The sequence below is a fragment of the Simochromis diagramma genome, unplaced genomic scaffold (assembly GCF_900408965.1).
Source record: "Simochromis diagramma unplaced genomic scaffold, fSimDia1.1 OVJJ01000705.1, whole genome shotgun sequence".
Classification (NCBI taxonomy): domain Eukaryota; kingdom Metazoa; phylum Chordata; class Actinopteri; order Cichliformes; family Cichlidae; genus Simochromis; species Simochromis diagramma.
The window spans coordinates 774888-799285 of NW_024387448.1; the positions used below are offsets into that span (position 1 = coordinate 774888).

General features: G+C 41.0%; 1 protein-coding gene across 3 annotated transcripts in view; it reads left to right on the top strand.

The window, feature by feature from the left end:
• The window catches only part of tafa5l (TAFA chemokine like family member 5, like), a 44939-nt gene extending 20933 nt beyond the window's left edge, over window positions 1-24006 (top strand). For all 3 annotated transcript variants that reach the window (XM_040013867.1, XM_040013868.1, XM_040013869.1), the window contains 3 exons: window positions 3838-3965; window positions 18648-18692; window positions 21096-24006. In XM_040013867.1, the coding sequence (XP_039869801.1) occupies window positions 3838-3965; window positions 18648-18671 (152 nt within the window). In that variant the 3' untranslated portion in view covers window positions 18672-18692; window positions 21096-24006. The remainder of the gene's footprint in view (window positions 1-3837; window positions 3966-18647; window positions 18693-21095) is intronic.
• The last annotated feature ends 392 nt before the right edge of the window (window positions 24007-24398 follow it).

Here is a 24398-nt window from a genome sequence, read left to right on the forward strand (position 1 = left end):
TAGGCGGGCTGATCATCAGCCCATCAGGCCCATGCTGTCAGGATAATGTTGCAGATTGATCCGTGATTGAAGTTTAATTAACGTGAGCCCGAAAACCCATAAAAACCTGTTACAGTGTTTTTGGTGCCCAGCTTTAATGACTGGCTATAATCTTGTAGGGTGTTTACTACTGCATAAGAATCATCAGTATTAGTTCCATTATTCCATTTCAAAAGATGCCCTTAATTAATTGTTCTAGTGATTCATTCGTCGCTTTGTTTTTTTTCTTCGATGCAATTAATCCTTTGGTGTGTCCTTGGTGAGAAAGTGTCTCTCTCTTCATCTGAATACATTTTGAATGAGCTGCCTGTGGCTTGAGTATAAATTTGATGTTATTTTTTGCTCTTCTGCGGTGGCAGAATTTCATCAGATTAGCAGCGCGTCTGGTTTAGAAGTCGCCATTGTGCCTCCTGTCCTGCTCTGAGTCTCGTCTGGCAGTGTTGTGTTGCGCTGGGCAGGGCTTGGCACCGTGTGCAGGGGGGACAGATGGTCTTACGTGTGATCTAGTTTGAGGTCCAGAGCCGTACCCCGACAGGGACCCTGGCAGCTGATAAGCCTGGCTTGACGTCCGCGGTCCCTGGGTGGGACTCCGACAGCGACTGCGACACGACAGACCACCCAGGTGTCGGCCAGACAGAGACACTCTCCTCCTCTCTTCCAGCCACCACAGCCAGCTGTTTCATCTCTGCTGTTACCATAACAAACAGGAAAACATTACAAAACAGGCCTGAAAATCTGTTCAAACACCATGATAAAACTATAATGCCAAGATAGCCACAATATTTCCAGCAATTTGCACCAGTTGAGTAACCCAACAAGCCAGGTTTATTATACCCACAGCATGTAAAGCATACTGAAGGGTGAAATCAAGCAGCAGACAGATATTTTCAGACAGCTTTAGCACAGAAGCTTAGTGGGTGGGTGGGTGGTTGTAACGTCTAAGCTTTTTAATGTGTCTACAATTGTGCGTGCCAGCATTTTGGGAGCGATAGGTTTGATGGATGGAGACAGGCTGAAGCCGAACTGCAGCGCTGCCGTTTTGTTGCCGCTCGCGTTATTCATGATGTTGTCGTGCATGAGGTTATCACAGCAATGCTCTCATCCCCCCCTAACGCCGTGTCACCAATCCGCGGCTCTCAGCACCAGGAGACTCATCAAGTCATCATAGATCAACTCATGTTGTCATGGATGGCATTGAAAAAGTAACAAGGGCAAGCTATCGGGTGCCCGGATAGTACAGCAGGAGCTGAAAACTGCATTTATTTTAGCCAACCTGCGTGACTCTGGGTTGGCTGGCCTGATGCACTCCATGGTTAGTCAGCACTCCCACCGCTTTGCCAGCTCAGCTTTTATTCCTTGCCCTGGAAATTGAGTTTTGCTGGCCCTGTGATGTACTCAAAACTACATCTGCAACTGACTGATAAATCTACGCTTTGTTGCACCTGACGGATAGCTGTGAAAATGAAAATTCACCGCGGCACGTTGCTGTGTCAGGAGGAAGGTCACTTTAGATTTGCCTCTTCCCCACTCAGGATGATGCCAAAATGACCATTTTGTCTCAGAATCCAGTCGCAAAGCTAAACTATCTTCTTAAGCTCGTTCTGTACGATGCGACGACAGGTTTATGTATTGTTTCGTTGAACTGCTGTCTCTCCCTGGCTGCATGGCAACACTATGAGAGCAGGCTTAAAAAAGCACAGCTCCTTCCACGATGAGTAAATAATATCCATTATTTGCTGAGGGAGAATGGCTTTGTATTTACACAGCAGTGATTGTGTGTGCCGCGTTACATACATGAGGGTGCTATTCGGCCAGCTTGATAAATACCACAAGACAGCAGATCTTTATTGCAGACTAGCAGTTGGGGTCTGACACTCCAAAGACCAATTTCAGACCGTTAACAAGGCCTGGACAGGAATACCTCACAGCAAAATGTCACAAGGCCTCCCTTTCCGCACCTCTTTACTCTTCCCCTTCTGCGGCTCCCCTCTCGGTTCCACCATCAGCTCTCCTCCGGACATTCAGCGAATTGTAGTTCCTCTCTTTCAATTTGCCCACCATGTTACCTCGTTCCACAATGTGCTGCCCCGGGGGATCGTGGGTAGGCAGGAGCGGTGGCCCCAGCCAGGTCCGCAGAGAGCTGATAACCTTTCAGTGTTGCTTTAGCACGCTGTGTAAAGAACAATCAGTGCTTATCAACCTCGACGACAGGCGAATGTTAATTCAATGTCATGCAGTCAGGCTGCAGAATGGGAGCATCACTCGGTTACGCTGTGACAGCCTGACGTCTTCTGCCAACAAATAACTTTAAGAAGACTGGAGAAAGGCTTGTTTTTGATTGCCTTTCTGATATGTAATCTCCTCTCTCTAATCTATCTATAAAATGCTACTGAAAATGAATTTAAGGTTTACAGACCCCTGCAGCTGTCATTTGTGTCACAACTGCATAAAGTCTAAAAACAATAAGTCCAGCACCATAGCAATACTGACATCAGAAATAATACATTTGACATTTGCGAGGGCCTAAAACCAAATTACAGCTGCTAGCCTGCCACTAACATGTTGGCCAAATGCCTCCATAAGTGGGTTTACTGTGTAGGGAACACAGCTGCCTGTGTTGTTTGTGGTTTATTTTGAGTAAAACCCGCTAGAAGTGCTCAAATAATGTCACTGTCCATTGGGGCTTAAGACTGCAAGTTTGAAAGTGTAAATCTGGGGGTGCTGAGTGCAACAAAAAATAAAATAAAATAAAAAAGCGGTCTAACCAGACATCTGCAATCCATTTCCTTCTATTATTCACCATCGCCGCCTCAACAATTCCCAATCTGTCACTGATCTGTTAATGTTCAATTTGCATTGTGGGTTTGTTGGCATCAGGTTTTGACAAGAAGAATGTGTAGACTGAAAAACCCATGGTGCTGCTGCATCAATTTTACTAATGCATTTGTCCATGCTAAATGAACACAGTTTTCTCCTCCCACAGTTACTGGACAACAAGACACATGTAAAAAACAAAAATATATATAATATATAATAATTTTTGAAAAAGGCCCCTGTCTGTTATTACAATCTGCGTTTTGTGTGTTTTTTGACCAATTTTCAGTCATGTCATTTGTCCCGTTCTAATATGGCCACAATGATCTCCAGTGTATAAAAGCTATGATCTCTTTAGGTAGGCAGGCTAAAAACAAATAATCGCCTAAATTGTGGCTACACCTGTAAAACACAATGGAGATATGCCACCACCACCACAGCCTCCACCTAATTAGGACCTCAGTGGGGGAAAAAGATCGATTCATCTGCTCTCTGATGATGCCAAGAAAAATGAAGATGTGTGCATTTTGTAACAGGATCAAATTTATGGCCAAGCTGTAGCTGGACTCAACTTCTCAGAGTATAATTTAGCTTAAACAAATGAAACATTATTATGTTTTAATTTCCACCAAGAAAAAAATGTCAAAACGGGAAGAGGGGGGGAAGCAATCTTTCTGTGCAGTTGCAGTGAAAGCTTGCATTAGCAAGAGAGTAATTTATGGACCGCCAGCTGGCCTGTAAAGGTTACTACCACAGGCAATTCTGACATGCTAGTTCAACAAGAACCTCATTAAAATACTACAGGCTTTTAGAGACATCAACGTATAAGGTTACTTTTGTGTCTGGTGAGCATAAAAACAACAGATTTGTTTGTTAAGGGGAAAAAAAAAGTTGACTTTTTCTGCAGTTTTTCTCTCTCGCTCTGTGAATCTGTCTCTCTGTCTAATTTACCTCTTTGACCTGATGTCTTTCTTTGCCTCCCAGCGCGAATTGTTCGCAGCCGTCAGTGGTGTGAGATGGCTCCCTGCATGGAGGGGGAGGTCTGCAGCCTCCTGTTCAACCGATCCGGCTGGACCTGCACCAGGGGCAGTGGTCGCATCAAGACCGTCACGGTAATTTACTAGACGTGACATTAATATACGCCATATGCACATAACAGCAATGCGCCTACATTTTCAGCATGAGCGAACCCCCCGCCAGCCGATAGTGTCAGGTGAAGCCTGAGCCCTGGGCTACAGGGAGTATATTTCAGTCAAACAGCAGGTCAGCATCCAAGTTTCAAACACTGCATCAATAGTGGAACAAAGATGCCAGAAAATTCATGCAGCACTGCTCTCTGTGGGATCAAACTTTGAAGATTTTTTTTATATATATTTAGGCCTCAGTCTGGTTTGTTTTACACTTTTACAGGAGTTTTGAATTTTGGTAATTCAAACTTTTGAAACACTGAAGCCTGAATGTACCATATTACCTGGGCTACTTGTGGAAAACTTTCTTTTTCCTACATCCTGGATTATTTTACAGAATGGCTTAAACACACTAGCCAAGGCTCAGTCATCTCCTCCCAAAGCTAAAACAAATCATTTGAAGCCAGTCAAATCTGAATCTGACACCAAATCACACGAGCTAGGAACTGCAAGTGAATCACACATTTGGAACAAATGTTCTGTAGTTATTATTCTTATAGTCTTTGTGTTTTTATGGAGAAGGTGGAAGCTGATGGAAAACGTCTGCAAATGCAAATGCAAGACAGATATATGTAATATGTAAAAATGTTGACCAAAGCATTAGGCAGTGTGCAGACAGATAACATTAGTGTCTGACCTCTCTCTGACTTTGTTAGAGATTTAAACGAATGCAAAACATGTTGAATTTTTAAAACCCTCAATATGGTGTCATCTGGTCCTCTGTAGGCTCCTCTCACAGTGCATCCAATGCCTCAGAGCTGCCAGTGCTGCATCGCTTACTGAGCACTGATTAATTCTCATTTGATTAAGCAGCGAAACAATGCACAAGGAGCATTGCTAGTCTCCACGAGGGTTAACTTCATATATTTTTTGTATCAGTGCAAAAGAATAATCATTATGAATGCGTTTGAAAGCAAAGAATAAAGAAAAATATCTACCCTCCAGACATTACTGCTTGTTTAGTGAACATTAGAGTCACCATGGATACAGGTCTCTCTGTCACTGTGTGCTTCACACTATATCTCTTGGCAATTTCACACTATGCAGCTCTATGCTCCATGAAAATGGAGCAATTTTGTATTCTTTCTGTACAATTCAATGTAATGCATTTCCCTCAGCAGGTGGCCACCTTCCTGCTATGACTTGTGGAGATATGTTGTTGATAACCTGTCCTTGACAAGTCATGGAAACAAATACACTTCCTCCAAAAAACGTCAACCGATCCCAGTTATACTGCTTGCATGTCCTCTATACTTTTGTTTAGAATAGTTTGCGCTTCCCACGTTCATGAAAATTTTGAAGAGGGCCTAACGACTGTTGGTGACAAGCTCGGCTGGACAAGTTTCTTTTTAGTCATCTGCTCCTTGAACAGCAAAGAGCCAAACTGTGGCCATTAAATCTCTGAGCCAACTGGCTGACTTTATAACTCTTCTAATTTTATTTCTGCACCACCTTTTTGCATTTACCAGTGTTACCTTGCTTGCTCGGCTTTTCGCTGTCATTCCCAGGGTGTCAAATACAGATTGTGCAGATCTGTCACAGAAATCTGCACAAGTTGTCTTCTGGCATCAGCTGCAGCAGTATCAGACACCGAGGCCTAACAATCTGCCAATGCATGATAAAATCTACGGCGGTGGAGAGACAAAAGTTTGTTTGTTAGCCAAGAGACTGGAGCTTTTGTCACATATTTTGGGCATATTAATGGCTCAGTCATACTAGAGGAAAAATAGGACAGCAACCTTCTTGCCAGTAGGACAAACTGGTGGTTGTTGTCAATTAAAAAAAAAATTGCAGTGACCCAAAGGTTGAACATGCAACCCTCTCAACCTCTGGGCGATCGCTTATGATCACAAGGGGATTGCACAGGTTGCCTGGGGAGAGACAACCTGTCTGCAAACAACCGCTGTCTGTCTCATTCCCTCGGACTCTCAATCATTCTCAGAGTGAAGATGTGCAAATAATTGCCATTAAATTTGAAAATGCAGACAGATTCCCAACATATTGCTATCCATCTGAGTTAGTCAAGTGCAACCCTTTTAGACAGCAACAGACTGGAAATGGTTGCAGACCTATTCCCTTTTTTCAAAGCAGCGCTTTCAAAGGCGACAAGATCATCAAGCTCTTTGCACATGATTGGCAGAATTCTGGCCGCAGCAGTCTCCAGCTAGTGTTGTTGCCTAATGTAGCATGAGATATCTAGAAATTCTTAGCATCTCTTGACAATGCTTCGGATGAAAACATGATTTTTTGTTTATAACTCCAGATCTTAAACTTTATAACAGTTGCTTCGTCTTGGTAAATATCAAAACAAACTGAATACACACAATCACTGAAAAATAGTCTTTTTTTAATGAATAAAAACACAATTTCTGTCAGTGAGCATCAATCTAAAAAACCTTGCTTTGGACTCAGGACTTCAGTTCTGCATGTAGGAAAAGGATTTACAGTGAAAGTACAATCAAACATGAGACCGAGAGGTCCTGTGCAAGCATCCATGCGCAACAAATTGGAACTGAGACCAATCACATTGTTGGCATAAACCCATTGTGTCACAGCGCCAATGCCAAAGAACAGTTTGTGTGTTTCTGTGGAATACCATGTCCTTTAAGCTATCTCCTTTCGACAGAACATACATGAGTTCATTGGATCATTTAAATAACTGTAAGTGGCTCAATAGAAAGAAGTAGGCTCATATTTATGGACAAACACTATTTTGATTGTACCTTCATGCCAGTAGAGTGAATACATTTTTTTACCTGCCTGATATCTGCCTCAGGTAAGATTATGTCAACAGAAAGAAACAGAGGGGTATAACTTACAGAGGCAGTGCAAGTGAAACAGCTTGGTGTTGTCAGTAAGAGATGACAAGATGGACAGAGCAGGAGAGACCGCTGTCCTTCCCGTCAGGTACAAGGCCAAAGGTCAGCCTCTGACCGGCTCTGTTGATTTTCACTCTCTCTTATCTCTCTCATTTGATGTCTCTTCATCTTGTTCGCTCCTCTGCCTCCTCCGTCCAGCAGCCCTGGGCAGCTGTGACAGATTTCACGCATGCATTCCCGCCGTGCTGTAATGTATCCTGACAGCACACTTAGGTTAGTGTTTTGCTTTTTGTACATACATATACAAAAAATGCAAATGATGTGTTCCTCTGCACATTCTTAATTAGCTGTTGCTGAACAGATTTTTGTTGAAGAAGTTAATCTGAAGTGATGTCAGTGGGTTTCTTTTTTGGGGGGTGGGGGGGTGGGGGGGTTGCTTGTTTGTTTTTTCTGTTATGTATTTTGGAGGGGGCAGGGATAGGAAGGATTTGGCAGTAGAAAAGAGGAGGTATCAAGAGGTATTTGTTGTAAGACCTAAAATGGGAGGAAAGCACATTCTGGAAGATAAATGAAAATGAGAAATCTATAAAGAGGATTGATCAGGCTGGAGGAGGGATAGAAGGATGAAGAGAGAGAACAGGATGGAGGACTTGGCTGCTTCTCGGCCTGCGGCCAAGCTCTGTCTGTCCACATCTGCAAGTATCTGGGAGAAGGAGAGTGCAGAGAGGAGGTTTTAATTGCGAGACAATCTGTCTTCACGTGGTTAATAATCATATTACACACTGGCATTCGGGGAGTGTGGTTTTCTGAAAGCTGATAATGGCTCTTTATTCATGCTGAGGTGCACAGGTTTGATGTAGGTGGAGCTAGCAGATACAACAAAGTGACAAATCTACCTGATGATGGCAAATCATGCAGAAAGCCATGCATCCAATAAAAGACAATGTGGTTAGAATAATTATACATTGAAGCCGACGTTTTTTCTTTTTCATATCTAAGTCCAGTATGAAATCTCTTTCTAATAACTTATCAAATCTATATGAATTCAGTCAGCCAGCTAGGGCTGCCACGATTAGTCGACTAGTCACGATTACGTCGACTATCAAAATCGTCGACGACTGATTTAATAGTCGACGCGTCGTTTGAAGCTTTGTAAGATCACAAAAGACGCAGGAATAAGTAGTAGGATTTAAGAGTGTAATAACGGACTGAAACAGAAGAGGGCAGCACTGCATGTACAAGGATGCCAGCTGCCGTTAAACCCTGAAGAAGAAGAAGCTGTGTCCCAGAATTCATAGCGCAGCCCAGCTCAGTTTCCAACAATGGCGGCAGCTAGTTAGTTTTAATATTTTTCTATTACTCTTATTATTCTTTCTGGGTCACAAAATAAACGTTTAAAATATTTTTAGGCGCGAATGTAACTGTGTAAACCTCAAATATCTGCTCAGTTTGTCAAGACACCACATATTTTCAAAAGCGCGCCGACGTTTTCGGAGACGTCTGTTACCCACTAGCTCGATAGCGAGCCGGGGGCAAGGCTCACTAGAGCCCGTGTCTTTCGCTACTCAGGTTAAACATATATAAGTCACTTAGATAACTTAAAAATGTTATTGTTTGGCTTTTTTTAGTATTTTATTTGTTCCTGAGTAAATCGGTTTGGCTGAGATTAAAGTTATAGTTTTTACACAGCTGAATAAACGTCAAGCAGACAACTGATTATCAGAAGTGTGAGATGCTGGAGAATATAGCAAGGAGTTTATTAAACTTCACCGAAACAATCTGCAAATTTCATTAAAATTTAATAAACTATCATCTTTTAATTTCTGTGCAGCAGCATCTTTCATCGTCTTTATTTTTAGTTAGCACATACCTTAAACACTTAAAGCTGTAAGCTAATGATAGTTATATAAGAGCAGATGCTGCTGGTGTAATAAGCTGTAGCTGTACATCCAATGGATGCATGATCTGATTAGTCGACTAATTGCAATAATAATCGGTGACTAGTCGACTATCAAAATAATTGTTTGTGGCAGCCCTACAGCCAGCTCAAGCTAGTTTCTATGGAGTGCTGCTTTCATTAATGAAAGGAAGAGAATCTAATAAAATCTCTCTGGGTGGAGTTTTGACAATGGAGACGTCAACCTGTCAGCCTATCACTTTCGCCCAGACAGAGACATCTCAACAACTATTTGACTGATGTCAAATAATGAACTGTGCAGGTCAACACTGGAAACTCTTTTTTTATATGAATCTACACAGTCCTCAAAAAGAATAGGACTTTTGTGTGTGTGTATGTGTACGCTGTGACCTTTCCTCTAGTTCAAATATCAGGCCCGAATGTAGATAATACATTTTATAATCTATTCTGGACATGAGCCACCCTCAGGCCAAAATACAAACTCTGCATACCAAAAATCTAATCAAACAGGCAAATTGCCATTAATTTGATGCTGCACACTAGTGCTCCCATGAGGATAAACTCTTTTTATTTTAACAACCCCATGGCCTTCCCTACTTTCAATACTTGACATTTTTGGGGCAACTAGATGTTAAAAATGTTAGTATGTTTCATTAGTTGTTGAGGTCTTTGTTCTTTACCTCAAATACAGTATCTAAAGAGAATATATATATATGTGTATATCCTCATGCATTATATAATTATTTATTATTAATAATAATGATAATGTTGAAAGAACCTTGTGATATAAAAGAAAATGCACAAATCTGTGCACTAATGCTCCATATACAGTGCCTGGATGACAGGAATTTTGCGGCTGTACACACACAGTGGCTTTCAGCTTAAAAGCTTTAATTCAAGGGGTTTAACAAAAGTATTACATTAACCGTTAAGAACCATTAACAGCCATTTTAAATACACCCTGCCAGCCACCTAGCCATTTTCAAAGTCTCAAAAGAAACTGGACAAACAAAAAAAATATAAAGATTTTTTTTAATACTTGGATTGAAAATCCTTTGCAGGCAATGACTGACTGATGTCTAAAGCCCATGGAGATTACCAAGCACTGTGTTTCCTCCCTTGTGATAACCTGCCAGGTCTTTATGTAGCTGCTGTTGCTGCTTGATTGTGCGTCTTTTTACCTTCAGTAACTGAAAAACGTGCTCCGTTGGGTTGAGATCAGGTGGCTGATGCTGTCATGGAAAATTTCTTTGCCTTGAGAAACTCTTTGGTTGCTTCAGCAGTGTAGACTGTCGACTTTAATTAAAAAATTATTGCACTTTTATATGCTGACTGTACGTGATGCATTTTTTGGAGTTGCAGTGTCAGCGTCACAGGTATAATAAAACCTTAAAAAAAGTCTAACTATTGTAACACACATTAATTAAGTGATTTGTCAGTTTTACTGCAATATATAGACACTCCCATATTAGACACATGTCACTGCACCTGCAGCTCTTTATAAACACAACCACCTCCCATCACCTCAGCCTCCTCCTTACCGCCCGCCCTCTTGTGAGTGCAGCTCATGGTGGCACTGCCAGGTCACACACTCCAGCCTAACCTGCTAATGGAGTTTGCATATGCAGCCCGCTCTCCACTGCCAGCTAGCCATTAATATGAATCACTCTCTAGAGGCCCCTCCAAACAAGCTTGCAATTTGTCTTCACTAGTGAGCTGCTGAAAGGTCTACATATGATATTCTCCAAGGTGGAAAGCGCAATTCAGGAGGGCTGGGGTGGGGTGTTATGAGGTTGGTTTCATACACTTGACGGGGACACGGGGGGGGGGGGGGTGGATTTAAATTGCGGGGTTACACAAGAGCACAGTTGCATGCCGGGGTCTGTGCTATTGAACGGAAGCTGGAAATGTTCATAAGGTGGAAAATTGACAAGACAGCCAGGGAGAATTTAGGACAGTGAAATTAGTTTTACTCCTTTTAGGCAAGTGAGAGGCTTGTGAGATTGCATCACTTGCTCTCTGCTTGGCGAGAGCTCTGTTGAGAGCACTACTGAGCTCTAATATCAGCCTTTGCTAATGCTTTGCGTTTGCAAAGTGATGGGCTCAAATTGAAATTCTGCATATCAGAAATGCTTCTTCAGTGCGGAAAAAAAAAGATAGGACTATTTTCCTGAATATTGTTACTTCACAGGCTAGCGGGAGCTTAAAGTATGAAATGTAAGTACTTGAAATCCTGATTTGATCATAGTCAGACTGCAGACTCGTGCGCATTTTGACCCACAGACAATAACTCGATGGTTGGTGGAAAAAAAATACCCCAAAAATCTTCATACACCCACACAACAAATGCCATTGCTGGGCTAGTGTGTGGCCTGGAGGGGATTCGACCAGTCGTAGTTGGGCATTTTTTGGCAAAATGAGGAGGGTTACAAAATGAACAGGATACGCACAGACGTACACACACTGAGCGACCCAGTAGGTCAGAGAAGCTTGCATGTTTTTTTTTTTTTTAGCATTTTCTCTTTTTTTCTGCTCTGGTGGCCCTCCTCCAGCTATGTGCTCTTTGTTCCAGCGTCAGCCATGGTTAAAAAAAAAAAAAAGCCAGTCTGTGTAGTCCTGCCAGTGTTGCTGTAAACATAAAGACATCATAGCCAGTTAGCATTGCCGGCTTTTTGAAAGGATGCCATGACACAAAAATCTTGATTTGTACAGGAAGGAATAAGTAAAAGGTGTGCCTTTATGAGAAATAGAGCAAAGAAAAACAGGTGTTTGGCTAGAAAACATTCCAAATATGACACCAAAGGGCAAAACAAACAGATAAAACTAGATTTTTGGCACTGTGTCAGTTCAAATGTTCCCGTCCAGTTATGAAGGAGTTATGAAATTCTCACTTCTTTCATAAGAAGTGAGAAAATTACATGGACAGATGATGTAGTTCCACAGTGTCGTTATGTAACACTTGCTAGCACCTCAGTTATAAAGGCTTCAGTGTCTACGACAAAGGACCAGGCAGCCAAGTCACGTGTCGCCATGGTCACTGCTGTGCTGGCAGCCCATCTGACCAGAGACAGACTTCTAATGAGTTTGCTTCTCAAAGGCAGCCCAACACACTCCCAGGCTCTGTCAGGGACACAACTATTTCTCTGCAGCTTCTTGAAATAAATTGTTGATTAGTTGGTGAGGTTGGAGACCTGCGGTAGAGATGACAGTTCTCTGTATGGCTTGGAATCATTAGTGTAAGAGGCTAGAAAAGGATGTTGTGTCCAAATAGGAACAACAAAAAAACAGTACAACTGAGCCTCAGGTGCACTGCCAAAAAATGTCAAAGCATGTCATCTATCTCAAATGGTGTTCTATTTTTCCAAACAGCTGGTGAAAACTAACACTGCAGTCATTGTTTCACCTTTCCAGTGAATAGAATTCTACCGAGTGTGTTTGATTTCATTTATACCACTTAATTATTCAAATAACATGAGAAGCAGGTGGTATTATCTCAGCCCTACAGGTAGAACATGATATACATGATAAATCTCACGATAACCACCAAAAATGAATTATCCTAATAACAGGTGGAGCTAAAGTCAGATAAATATCATTCTCCTGTGCCACAGACCCTCATTCTTGTCCCAGAATTATTATGATACAGTTATAACACACTTTTTCTGTGGGCACTGTGTGAGAGAGAGTGTGTTTTATTTTAAGTCAGCTTGTCATACACCACAGCCAGAAATGCTCATAGATCACCAAAACTGAGAGTAGTATCCAAGTTATGCAATTAGCAGGTAGGTTACAAGTAAGCTGCTACATGTAGCTAGCTTCAAGCTTTCCCCTCAACTAGTCTAAACCACTGGACTGAATGTATTTTCTAGCATACGGGCTAACATGACTTGCTGGGCAGTTGAAAGTTTGGTGAGCATGCTTCCAGCATATTTAGCTAACTAGTTTCAGTTAGCTAATTAGCCTACCATATTGGACTCCTTTGACTACCATACTGGACATGAGGGAAAAATGTCTGACCGATTTTCGACCTGTTCATGCTATAGCAAGAATCTCCTTATCATTGATTTGCTTGCTTGGAGATTAGAGCGGTTGCTTGTAGTTTGCATGATAGACACCAACTCACATGATAACAGAGAACATTCCTCCTTCACAGTAAAAGCTGTGCCTCAAAGCTGCTTTGCAGTCTATTTCTGCTTTGCATCTTGTTTTTCACAATTTTACTAATGCTCAGAGAGCAGCTGTTTACTATTTGCAGACAAGGTGGCATGTTCCGTGCAAACTGCTATCTGCTAGCAAGCCACGCATTTGAACATTTCGAGATTTTCTAGTTGAGGATTACTCATTTTTTCCCTCTCAACTGATGGTTGTCATATGGTCTCTACGGCTGAGTGATTACTTATTCACTTGATCATACACTGTCACACTATCCTGTTTTAGGGTATGAGTTTCCTAAAATTACAGTGATATTCAATGTGGCTGCGCAGTTATGAGCTGAGCTGAGATTTCTGTCTTCAGTTGGAGGCAACGACTAGGTGTTACAGACAAAGTGTGAAGGTCAGGAAGTACTGAGAGATGTCCCAACACCTTGATGTCTCTTGGTCTTGATAGGATTCACAGTAAGAAGAACATAGAAGCATTTTTTCTTTTTTAAAATAATTAATAAACCAAGAGAGATACAAGACATTTTCACAGTCATTTAAGTGTAGCCTTCTTTAAAAATGTCATAGCTGTCTCTGAAGCAATAATAACACAAAGAATAAGAACAAGAACAAACCAAAAACAGTGGCTGTTTTGATATATTATAGTGAAGTGCTGTCTCTGTAGAAAAAAAGGAGTATATATGTGTCAAACACACAAGCTGCATTACGCCATAATACTCGGTAAAGTCGTTTTCAAAAGTAAAGTAAATGCAGCAGAGCTGGCTGCTGTGCTGAAGGCTCACATTAGCCGCCTGTCTTTCATCTGTACATGTAATTACATTTTTATAAGAACTCTTTATAATCACTTTAGTTGCTATAAAATCTTTATCAAAACAACTAGCCCTACTGAGAATAAAAGCTCTATTTCAAGAGGTCCTTCAGTGTTGGTTTAGTTTTACTTGCAGTTTCATTAGCATATAACTTTGCACTTGTATTTTATATGATTTCATTGTATTTTTTTAGGATATGTAAATTATTTCTTTTTTGTTTTCTTCTTTGTCGCCTCTGGAATCTCTTCAAACCGACTCACTCTCAGTGGGGCACCATCTTTAGATAAAGGTGGTTGTGATGATGGAATCTCTTTGATTAGGTGCTGTAGCACTGTGACCAGCAGCATTAGTTTAGCCCAAATAAAATGCATAATAAGAGAAGTAAAGTAGGTTATTTTTTTAATAGCAACTGCTTGTGCCAAAGGCTCAGAAGGAAACATACAGTAAAATGTTCTTCCAATAAGAGGAAATGGTCTCGGGTCTATTACAGAAAGAAAATAATGATTCAGAAAATCAAAACTGGTTGTCATTAGAAAAATGTTTGCATTTTCAAACTGCACTGAAAAACCAGGCCTGGAACATTTGCAGATATTAGATATGCATGCTGTGCACCATGTCCTTCATTGCTCTGCTGGCTTTCAGTCTCATTCAGTGCCGAAATTATTTAATTTCTGTGCAGCAGCAAGTAAAATTCCAACAATAATGCAAAAACAAACTGTTGAAATCAATTCTAGTGTGCTCGCTTGAATGAAACAGGGTTTAACTTTCACTGCTTTTGTAGTAGTACTGCTGTCTGCCACAAGAAATCTGTAATTTACTAAAACTGTTCTTTTTAATTCACTCATAATCGAATGACAGGAACATGCCGCCGTTGTTTCTTTGATACATACATCAGACAAAAGAGCATGGAGTCTAGCTTTTATGTTTTACTGGCCCACCTCCAGGCTTTCGTACCCATTTCTGCTTGTGAATTGACGGTACTCCTGTCATATTGTATCTGACAGGCCCTCTCTGGATCATCGGGGATAACACACTGTAGCTGGGCTGCTTTGCCTTTGGATGTACATTTATAAAATGACTGATGTTCGAACGCTCGGGTGCCCCTGCCGAGCAAATGCATAGTACACAGAGGTTACACTTGATAAGCAAATATACTATTTATTTCAGTTTCATTTGCAGATCTTCTATTTATCAAGCGGAAAAGAAAAATGTGCTTCTTTGGTTTCTCCTCATCTGTTTGTCACACGCTGTGGCACGATCATCAGTCTTGAGCAGATAGCATGGGGAGAGATGCCGAAAATGTATTGAAATAGGCTAGATTGATAGAGATGTTCAGAAAACAGAGAAACAGCTAATATATTCCCACCATTCCATTTCCTTTTCCATTTGTGTTATCATAGGTGTTGTGTTATTGTGCAGGAATTCTGCAGGACGCTTCATGATCACATTCTCAGTTTATAGTGTTTCCTGTGGTATTCATTTACATGCTATAATAAAGTAACACATTGTGTTTTTGTTTTTGCCTCCTCTGGTACTGCCATTATCTATTAAAGAGTTCTTTTGTCAGTTTGACTTTGCCAGGCGCATGTTGCCCCCTTCTCTTTCCAGTCCAGAGTGAATGCGGTCCCTTCTGCTGTCACTTTCAGCACACTGTACCCGGCTCCCCTATTTGAAGTTCTGTCATTGGCAAGCTTTGAACTGCCATTTGTGTTTTAGCCTGTACTCTGCCTGCCTCCAGAGTTTTGTCTGGTGTAAATTTGTCAAAGCCAAAGGGCACCAACACGGTTTTTTTTTGTAACAGTGATGCAGAAAAGCTCTCGCGTAGACCGGACATGCAGGCTCAGCAGCATCCCGTTTCAAAGCTAGGATGTTTTTGAGCCCTTTGGATCTTTAGTGTATGTATTTTTAATAAATTGTTCAGTGCTGCAGCCCCATGATGCACCCGGCTACAAGCTAACATTTCTGTCTAATTTAAAATGCTGTAGTCATCCTCAAAACAAACCCCAGGCCTGTTCCCAGTGTAGAAAGCAAATACAATTACTCAAATGCTGATTTAGTAGCACAGAACATTGTTTTTCAAGTACATTTGTTAATATGTTTTTAATTGTAATTAATGCATGCAGCACCATCTACCTATATAATATATAGTTTTTATTTTTGACACTTTTTCACCAGTATATGTACTCAGTCTTGCATTTAATACTTTAATATAAAGCACAATATAATAGCTTAGTGAAGTTTTAGCTGATGGTAAAGACTTTGTATTCCAGCTGGCCTTTTTGCAAAGCATTTGAAACTTTAAATGTGTCTTATCATCTTTCTCTGGGGGCCTCATGAATTTCTTTACAGCATCAAAATCAATACACAGGCTGTTAAAATATGCTTGATTTGTGTTCTACTTTGCACTGAACATGAATTCTGAATTTGTTTTCATTTATTTAGTGAATACATGAATCTGTGTTCTCTGCAGAAGACTTGCACATGGTTCAAGTCTTCCGGATCATGCCAATTTTGTGGCTATAGCTTGCTTTGTATGAATTCATTAAATCCAGCTTTAAAGAGCAAAACTTAATTAGAAGATTTGAAAAATAGAGGGGTTTTTTTCTGCAGATGGCACATCAGAAATAAAGCAGCAAACAGAACATGCTGCTTGGAAACTAATCAGGTTTTTTCCTCAGAGGCAGCTCTGGGTGTGATGCTCTGATGCTTCAGTACATCAGGCTCACACGGTGAGTGTGAACCATCCACCCAGGTTCTTCAGTAAGCTCTGGCTATGGCTAATAACAGCAGAAGCTCCAGTTATTTGTTATGACTGGGACCTTTCTGAGGCTCCGGTTGATGAACCCTGTGCAGGAGTCCACTTGTTAGGAGAGACCCCTGGGGAAAGATTCTTACTTACTGCAGTGATGGCGCAGCATAGCACCTCTCTCTACAATGGCACGCTGTGCTGTTGGTGACAATTTTGCAGCTCGAAGTGCCACCAAATATGCAGCCTCTGCATTGTTTCCCCTTGAGCACTGAGCAAACAAGCCGTCTGCTGTGCCTGCAGTGGCTTTTCGTCTCAGCTACAGAGGTTTCTGCGAGTTGCAATGCTACCTTGGCTGATGATTTTATTTTGGGTAATGCGAGGCATACTGTATCTCAAAAATACTTTGATCCTAAAATATGTTGTGTTGATGATAAGGAACGACGTTAATTGAATCCCTTAATATTATTATTTTTGTGTTGCCAGTCTCCACTGGCACCCTCTCAAAGATCCGTGCTGCACACCTCATTTGAACTGGGAAACTTTATCATTTATGCACAGTGCTCAGTGTTTACAAGTGATGATGAAACGAGGGCACCCCGAGCTCAGAGACGAGGTCCAAATGTTTCAATTTCACCGCAATATAAGCAATTAGCAAAGCGCTTGTTAGTGCGCATCCTCTCTCTCTCTCACTCTTTATCTGTAAATCTCCCCCATCCCTTGTGCCGGCGGGAGATGAATATGTCTTCGATGTCCTTGGATTTCTGTCTTGTAAACACCATAGGCGCTAAGCACTGTTTACCGGTGTGCATGGCGGGCCAACAGCCGGCTCCGTCTCTTGCACAGTTGTCCCGCGGGGCCAAACTCACCTTGTTACCCTTTTAATTAGTAGGAGCAGTTAATAGTGTCGGCCGCTTCTGCCGCCTCAGCACTTGCCCTGACTTCAGGAATCGCTCCAATCGATAGCAAAGACTTGGGCTCAGACGGGGAGATGGGGGAGCGGGAGGGAGTCCTTATTGCGGGAGTGGCTCAGGCACATATATGATGATGTTTGAAGTGGACTAAAACAACAAAATGATATTCTTTGAGGGAATGTTTAGGGGCAAAAACCATGCTTTCTCTGTATTCCTTGAACATTTAAAAGTATAACAGGGTCTCTCATGCTTATTCACTCAGTTTCTCCCCTCCCACATTTCCTCTCCTTTGAAAATGAATGTAATCAAAAAGCTAAGGGTTTGCTTGGTAGATTCTATTGTGCCCTTATAAGCTTTTATCCCCTTCAAGCGCTCGCCTCCCGTGCTCATTTCTTTTCTTGTTTTGATTTAAAGATGCAGTGGAAGTACTTAGCATTTAGATGACATGCTGCTGGAGAGGTGTGATGGATCAGCGCCTCTTCAGAGGACTGAATTTCTTCGACAGCGCGGGGGCCAGTCGGCTGGTCAGACAGACAGAGAGACAGATCACAGAAGGACCGGCCGAGCAGGCAGCGGAATACCAAGTCTGCCTTAGTGCTGCGAGCCTGGCACAGCCGAAGGGAAAGCAGCCGCTGCTGGGAATGCCAATGCACAGCCCAGACAGCCGTCTCGCCTTAGCTCCTCTGATTGGCTAAACAGACCATTAGCTTTCTGATTATGATTAGCCGAGTCATTATCTGCACAAAAGTGGCTCATTCACCAATATTAAGAAAGCGAGGAAGCTGTATCTCTCCTATGGTCGAGGGGAAAACAGCATGTTGTCGTGTCCTCCTTAAGATGAATGTGGGCGGCAAGAAGTTCCGTTCACAAAGAAATAAAGTGGAACACTGTTTATCACCCTGCCTCACAGCTAATGTGATGAAAAAAAAAGTGTGATGCCACTGATGGAAGAAAAGAGAGGTCCTCTGCTCTTTAATGCAGATGATGCGTTGGCCATTACTTGATCGTATTTTCTGGTTGAGGGGAGAAGCAGTGTCCTCGGAGGTCATAAAATCTGGTAGAGAACAAAATAACCTTCAGCTTCCTTCGTCTCGCCTTAGATATAATTGGAAGATGTGCCATCTGTGCTTTTAAATGGACATATGCTGCTCTGCGTCTAAGGCCAGTAAGCTGAGGGAAAACTGAATAAAATGAAGGCCGGCCCTCTCTTCCTTGGTGACCTTCTGCTTCTTCTTTTCCAGCCTTTGCCCAAGGAGCCGTCGTAGGATGCAGAGGAAAAACAGCAAGTATGAGTTTTGTGATGATCTGCTATTTTGCATAATTTGCATGCTGAGTGCATAACCCTGTTTCCAGTTCATTTGAAGAAACCAAGGATGTTTTGATTGTTGGATCTTGTAGAAAGCACAAATACTAACTTTGAAAAGAAGCAGCAAATAAGAGAGGCCCTGCCTCGAATGCATTTCATAGTGTATTTTCCAGGTATGTGTTCAATGGCGAGCTTGAATAAAGGTCCAGGTCTGGTACAATTTCTGAGTCACTTTGATGTAATAATGCAATGAGTTATTGGCAGTTTTTTGAAATGCATAAGAACTGAAAGTAAAGAGCCCCTCTGTGGCTACATCAAAGGGAGCGGCTACTTCATGGTTCAAGTTCAAGTTCAGTTTTCTCTCAGGACAAATATCGAAAGCATGTCTACATGGAAGAATGTTTTTAGTAACCAAGAGGAAAGCTACAAAAGATTTCACAATAGATTCAAAAAACAGAAAGAAAAGAATTATACTTTAAATCCCTCTAAATCAGTACCACTTGTTTTAAAGTCAGCAAGTAAACTGGAGTGGGTAGCAAGTTAGCCTGACTCAGGTTTACTTCACATCCAGAAACTTCCCTCCGGAAATGAAGTAACGACTAAACTGAAATCTTCATCGGAGAACTTGACTGAATATATCTGAACCTTTTATATTCTACAGAAAAAAACCCCAAAACAAAACAGGCATTTGGAATCTGCATGCCGTGTGTCTCATAGCCAATATTCTAAGATTGATTTTCCCTCTTCCACTGAGAAAACAAAATGAATCACGCACAATTACCAAAGACGGGGAGAAAGGGGGGAATTGGGGGCGTCATAAATATTTATCTGCCAGCCCTGGGAATTTGTGCAATTCTGTGTGGATTTGCCAACTCATATTTAAGTGTCTGAATGATTTATGTGGTCAGTCCTGGGGTGTCACATTTGTCCACTGTCACCCTGAATCATTTATGTATTAACATTTATGGATTCATCCATATAACATATTCATGGCAGAATTCTATTATCATTCAAATGGTTTTTTTGATCAAATGATTGGCTAAATTAAGCCATTAACTGCAGAATTTCACCGCAGGTGAAACGTATTCCACCTGGAAAAGAATATATGACATATGAACCCATTTCTTCACATAACTCATATAATTAGATTTTTTTTTACCTTTTAGACGTGGCATAATTAACTGTGGAGTCACACCAGTGCTGTGTTTATTCACTGGAAGCAATAGTGATTTCAAAAGAAAAGAAAAGAGGTAACTATATCCAGGAAATAAGGTGTTTCCTGTTCCCTCACAGGCTTCAATGGTGATGGATGTCAAAGCATAAATCAGTTGCCGTTGAGTGTGAGGGACATTCTATTAATACATTCCTCATTAATTTTGTCATTTATTTGATGGAATTAACAAAACAAATGTTGAAGTGTGCCTAACGCAGAGTCCTGATGCCTGTTTTCATAATGTCAGACAATGCACAGGCAAAGAATGACAAGACCTTAATTTGAGTCTCTCGTTAAATTCATAATTGGCTCATATTCTGTATGTAAAGTGTTTTTCTGGAGCTGACATGGATAAAATATGAAAATTAAAGTGGAAGGAGGGAAGTCGGTGGGTGGTGGTGGTGCTGCTCTTGCAGTTTTTTTTCCTTTAACACCTTTGAATCTGTATATTGGCTGTTTTTGTTGTTAACTAAACTGGTTTTGTTTTTGATTAAAAAAATAATGAGGACTGCAGTTTGGCCCTGACAAAAATGTGACACCAAGAAAAGGCGTTTCTGATACTCACAGTTAGGCAGTGAATGCCCTAAAAGAAAATCACGGCACATTTTCTTTTTCTTTTTTTACTGAAGTGAAAACGCTAATTTAGTTGTTACATGATCAAAAACAAGACTGCATTTATTTCTTTTCCTCTGTGCACAGGAACCATAATCTAATTAAAGCTGCTTTTGACTTGCTCCCTTAATTCACAAGGGGTCACCACAGCAGGTAGCTCCACACGTTTGATTTGGCAGATTTTTACACTGGATGCCCTTACTGACACACCCCCAAAGGGATTTGTGTCTCCTCCCGGGATTGAACCAGGGATCTTTTGCTTGTTAGGCGAGTGTGTAAACTACTACACTAGGGATCTGCTAATTAATTTAGATTATTAAAGTAAAAGTTAATTTTTCACAAGCAGGCAAAAGCGACAATAAAGGCTGCTTTGTGCTGCTGCTGTTAACGTGATAGCATTAGGTTAATGGAAAATGTTGGAATTTGACATAAAATTCAAAAGGCTACACAACACAGAAAATCGTCTGCACATTTGCATAACAAGGCGCATGTCTGAAACGATCTAACTTCACAATTAGTGTCTCACGTTTGTCTTTGTCTTTCTTTCTTCTGCTGCAGGTTCATTGACATCTATGTTGCTAAAGAAACCGAGGCCAGTCATTACACCCAAGATATTTTGTCCGTTCACCAATGAGGCTCCCAAAACTTACATCGGCTCTGACCTTCAATAATAAAAAATAAAAGATAAAATAACCCATAACATCTCCAGTCACCGCAGTGAGAAACCTGAAACGTCTGAAAACTCCACGAGGGCAGCATGGTAACAACATCAGCATTGAACGTTCATCACACCCAACTTCATGGACTAATCATGGAACAAAATCCCTATGAGAAACCCCAGAACAACCAGTGGAAAATTCACTGAAGGCCTTTCTTTTCTTTTGTCTTTTTGTCTGCCACTGCCCAATCTGCAGGGGACAGCTCCTTGAAGATTCTTTTTATACCTTTGTGGCTTGATTTAGACTTGTCACAAGGCCTTTCAAAAGTCAGCCCCTTCATCTTCTTTACAGTCGCCGCCATGAAGCAATCCAAGGTTATATTCCAGCCAAGTTTCTTTAATGACAGTTCATTGCTCGAGTCGTGACTTTACAGAGGTTGAGGCAGGCCATATTGTCCGTTGGATTCTAGCTTTTAACACCTTTCTCTCATTTGGCCGGGTGAGATTTTTACAAGGCCATAGCCGCCAATGTCTCTGCATACACATAACGGGACGGATATTATGAAATAGCATGAAAGTCACACAAGAGATGACAGATGAGTTGACTGTCTTTGCTCACTGAATGGAGATCGTGATGGTGAAATGTGGACATTTTGGATGACTTAGCTTATACCTTATGTTGTTTGGTTTTTTTATGTGGTGCCAACATAGACTAGAAAAGTAGTTTTTGTCAATGAACCTCACACATCTTGTACACACAACTGGGAGCATTTAGCAGATGTGGACCCCTGGCTTGTTTTAATGATCTATACTGTGTGTGTGTATGTGTGCGTGGGCGCACGGGTGTGGGTGCATGTTTGCATCTGTCCGTGTGTGAATATGTGAGTACACGTGTGCTTGTGTGTGTATGTTTTTCTGTATGCGTGAGTGGGTAGGAACATCCAGAGATACACTGTGAAATAAGTCATATCCGATGCATTATTCATACTCTTGTATATTTTTGGGACACGCCCAGACCAGAGCTCACCATCTGGCAAAAAGGAAGCATTTGGGATTTTACAGATGTTGGATCTCATTTTAATCCTGGGTTCGCCTTTTCCTTTCTTCCTTCTTGTCTTTTCTTTAGTACATAGAAATATTTATATTGGGGATAAAATATAATTGAAACTGAAATTGAAACAGTATTGTCACATAAGTTAAAATTCTGTAATTAAAATCGATTTATGTGTGATTAAATGTATTTCCGAATCCTTGTCTAAACCGACTATATTTTGATATGAAATGTTTTGGCTGGCCAGATGTGCTATTTGCCAAGAAATGCTTGATATATTTAAAATTATGTACATACATACATATTGATATATATATATATCCAACTAATGTATTTTTTGTTCTATGGGTCTTACTCTAAGGAGTTATAGAGGAGCAGTAGCACAAAAGGCATCAGTCTGAGAGAAGCAGAAGAAGTGGACACAATAACGTGAACGCCAGTAATATTTTTCCAAAAGAATACAAATAAAAAATAAAACACATTCCAAACACATCGAGCTACGGTCTGCAGATGAATAACATCTCTCCAAGCCATTTGCAAAAATAATAATCGCCACGGTGATACTTTACTAGGAGTGATTGCAGTTGGTTGCATTATAATGTACAGGTGTTCCGGTTAATGTGCCTGCTCCTTGCTCCCCTTTTTTCATTTCTTTGTACTACAAAGCCCTGTACATCTCCATCTTAATGTATGCATTTGAGGATATAAAGAGAGCATCTGCTCCCAGAAGCTGTGGACTGTGCATTTGGTGTGTGTGTGTGTGTGCGTGTGTGTTTTCCAGGTCAGTACACAGTCTTCTGTGTTGTGAGAAAATACCAATTTCCACCTGATCCCATTTCTTTGATTTCATGCTGCCTTTATTTATCACTTCTATGGTTGGCACTCACCGTAAGTAAATTGTCCCTTTGTTTTGCCTCACTGTCAGTGCAGGAGCTGCTGCAGTGACTCTAAGCAGGACAGTAACACTGACGGATTTTTACTCAATGATAGATAAGAACAGATGGACATACATAAACCTCCTCTATCTCTGCATCTGAAAAATGTCCAAATCTGACAAGTATTTATGCTAGAACATGTCATCAAAGTAAGTCTGGTATGGTCCCAGTCACACAGGGCTAGAGACTGGTTTTCGACCCCTTGACAGCCTCCAGTTGCTAGGCAAATATGTGTATTGTTGTTGAGAGGTTGCTGGCTGTCACTTGGTGAAATCATTCACAGAGGGCATTACCACAAAACCCTCCTTGTGGTTGCTTTGGTTAATAGCACGTTGCTACAGTCGCCCATAGTTTTCATGGAAGATTCCGGACATGGATGCGAACACTTGCTAAGTTTGACAGCACGTGGTGTCCATTTCTAGGTTGTGCCCTTTTTATAATTTCCCTACCACTTCGCAAGTAGTTGGCAACTGTTTGCAGACAAGTTGGTGTTTTGTATACAAATTCTTGATGGCCACATCTGTAACCAAAATATTCTCAAGGAGGTTTTCAGTGCACTATCATACAACTTTTTGGGACCTTCAAAGTAAAAGCTGTGCCTTTTGACCGCTACTTTCACTTTCTAGCATCTAAGCAACAACAAGGATCTCTATGGCGGTATATCATCTTTATGGCAGATTTTTACCCGGCAACACATGGCTGTAATGTATATAGATATTATATTTGTATTTCTCAGACAGCATTTATTTTAAAAAATAGCTGAAAAAAACCCAGAGTCTGAAAATGACATAGTAACGGTATGTGAGATAAATTATGATAATAACGGAAAAAAAATATTGAATGCATTGTGTAATACTATACCTGAAGTAACTGTAGAGAATAGATTTCATTACAGACAACCGAGTTATTCACTGTATAACATATCGCTTTACAAAAGTTGCCTTATGTCTTTATTATTTTAGTATTATTCCACAATATGGCAAGTGGATATTGACATATAATGCTACAAGTTATAATTGCATATAATTGCATCAGAAATGTTCCCATACTTCTCACAATTAAAACAGGCAGAGTAAATATTAATCTGATTTATTCTATGTCACAGTTTACTCAGAGCTGTGTGGCTATATGAAATCAACGCGAACCCCTAAGGCATTGTTTAGGAACTAATACTCTCTTATACCCCTGCTTAATATATAATTACCAAATGTTAATGC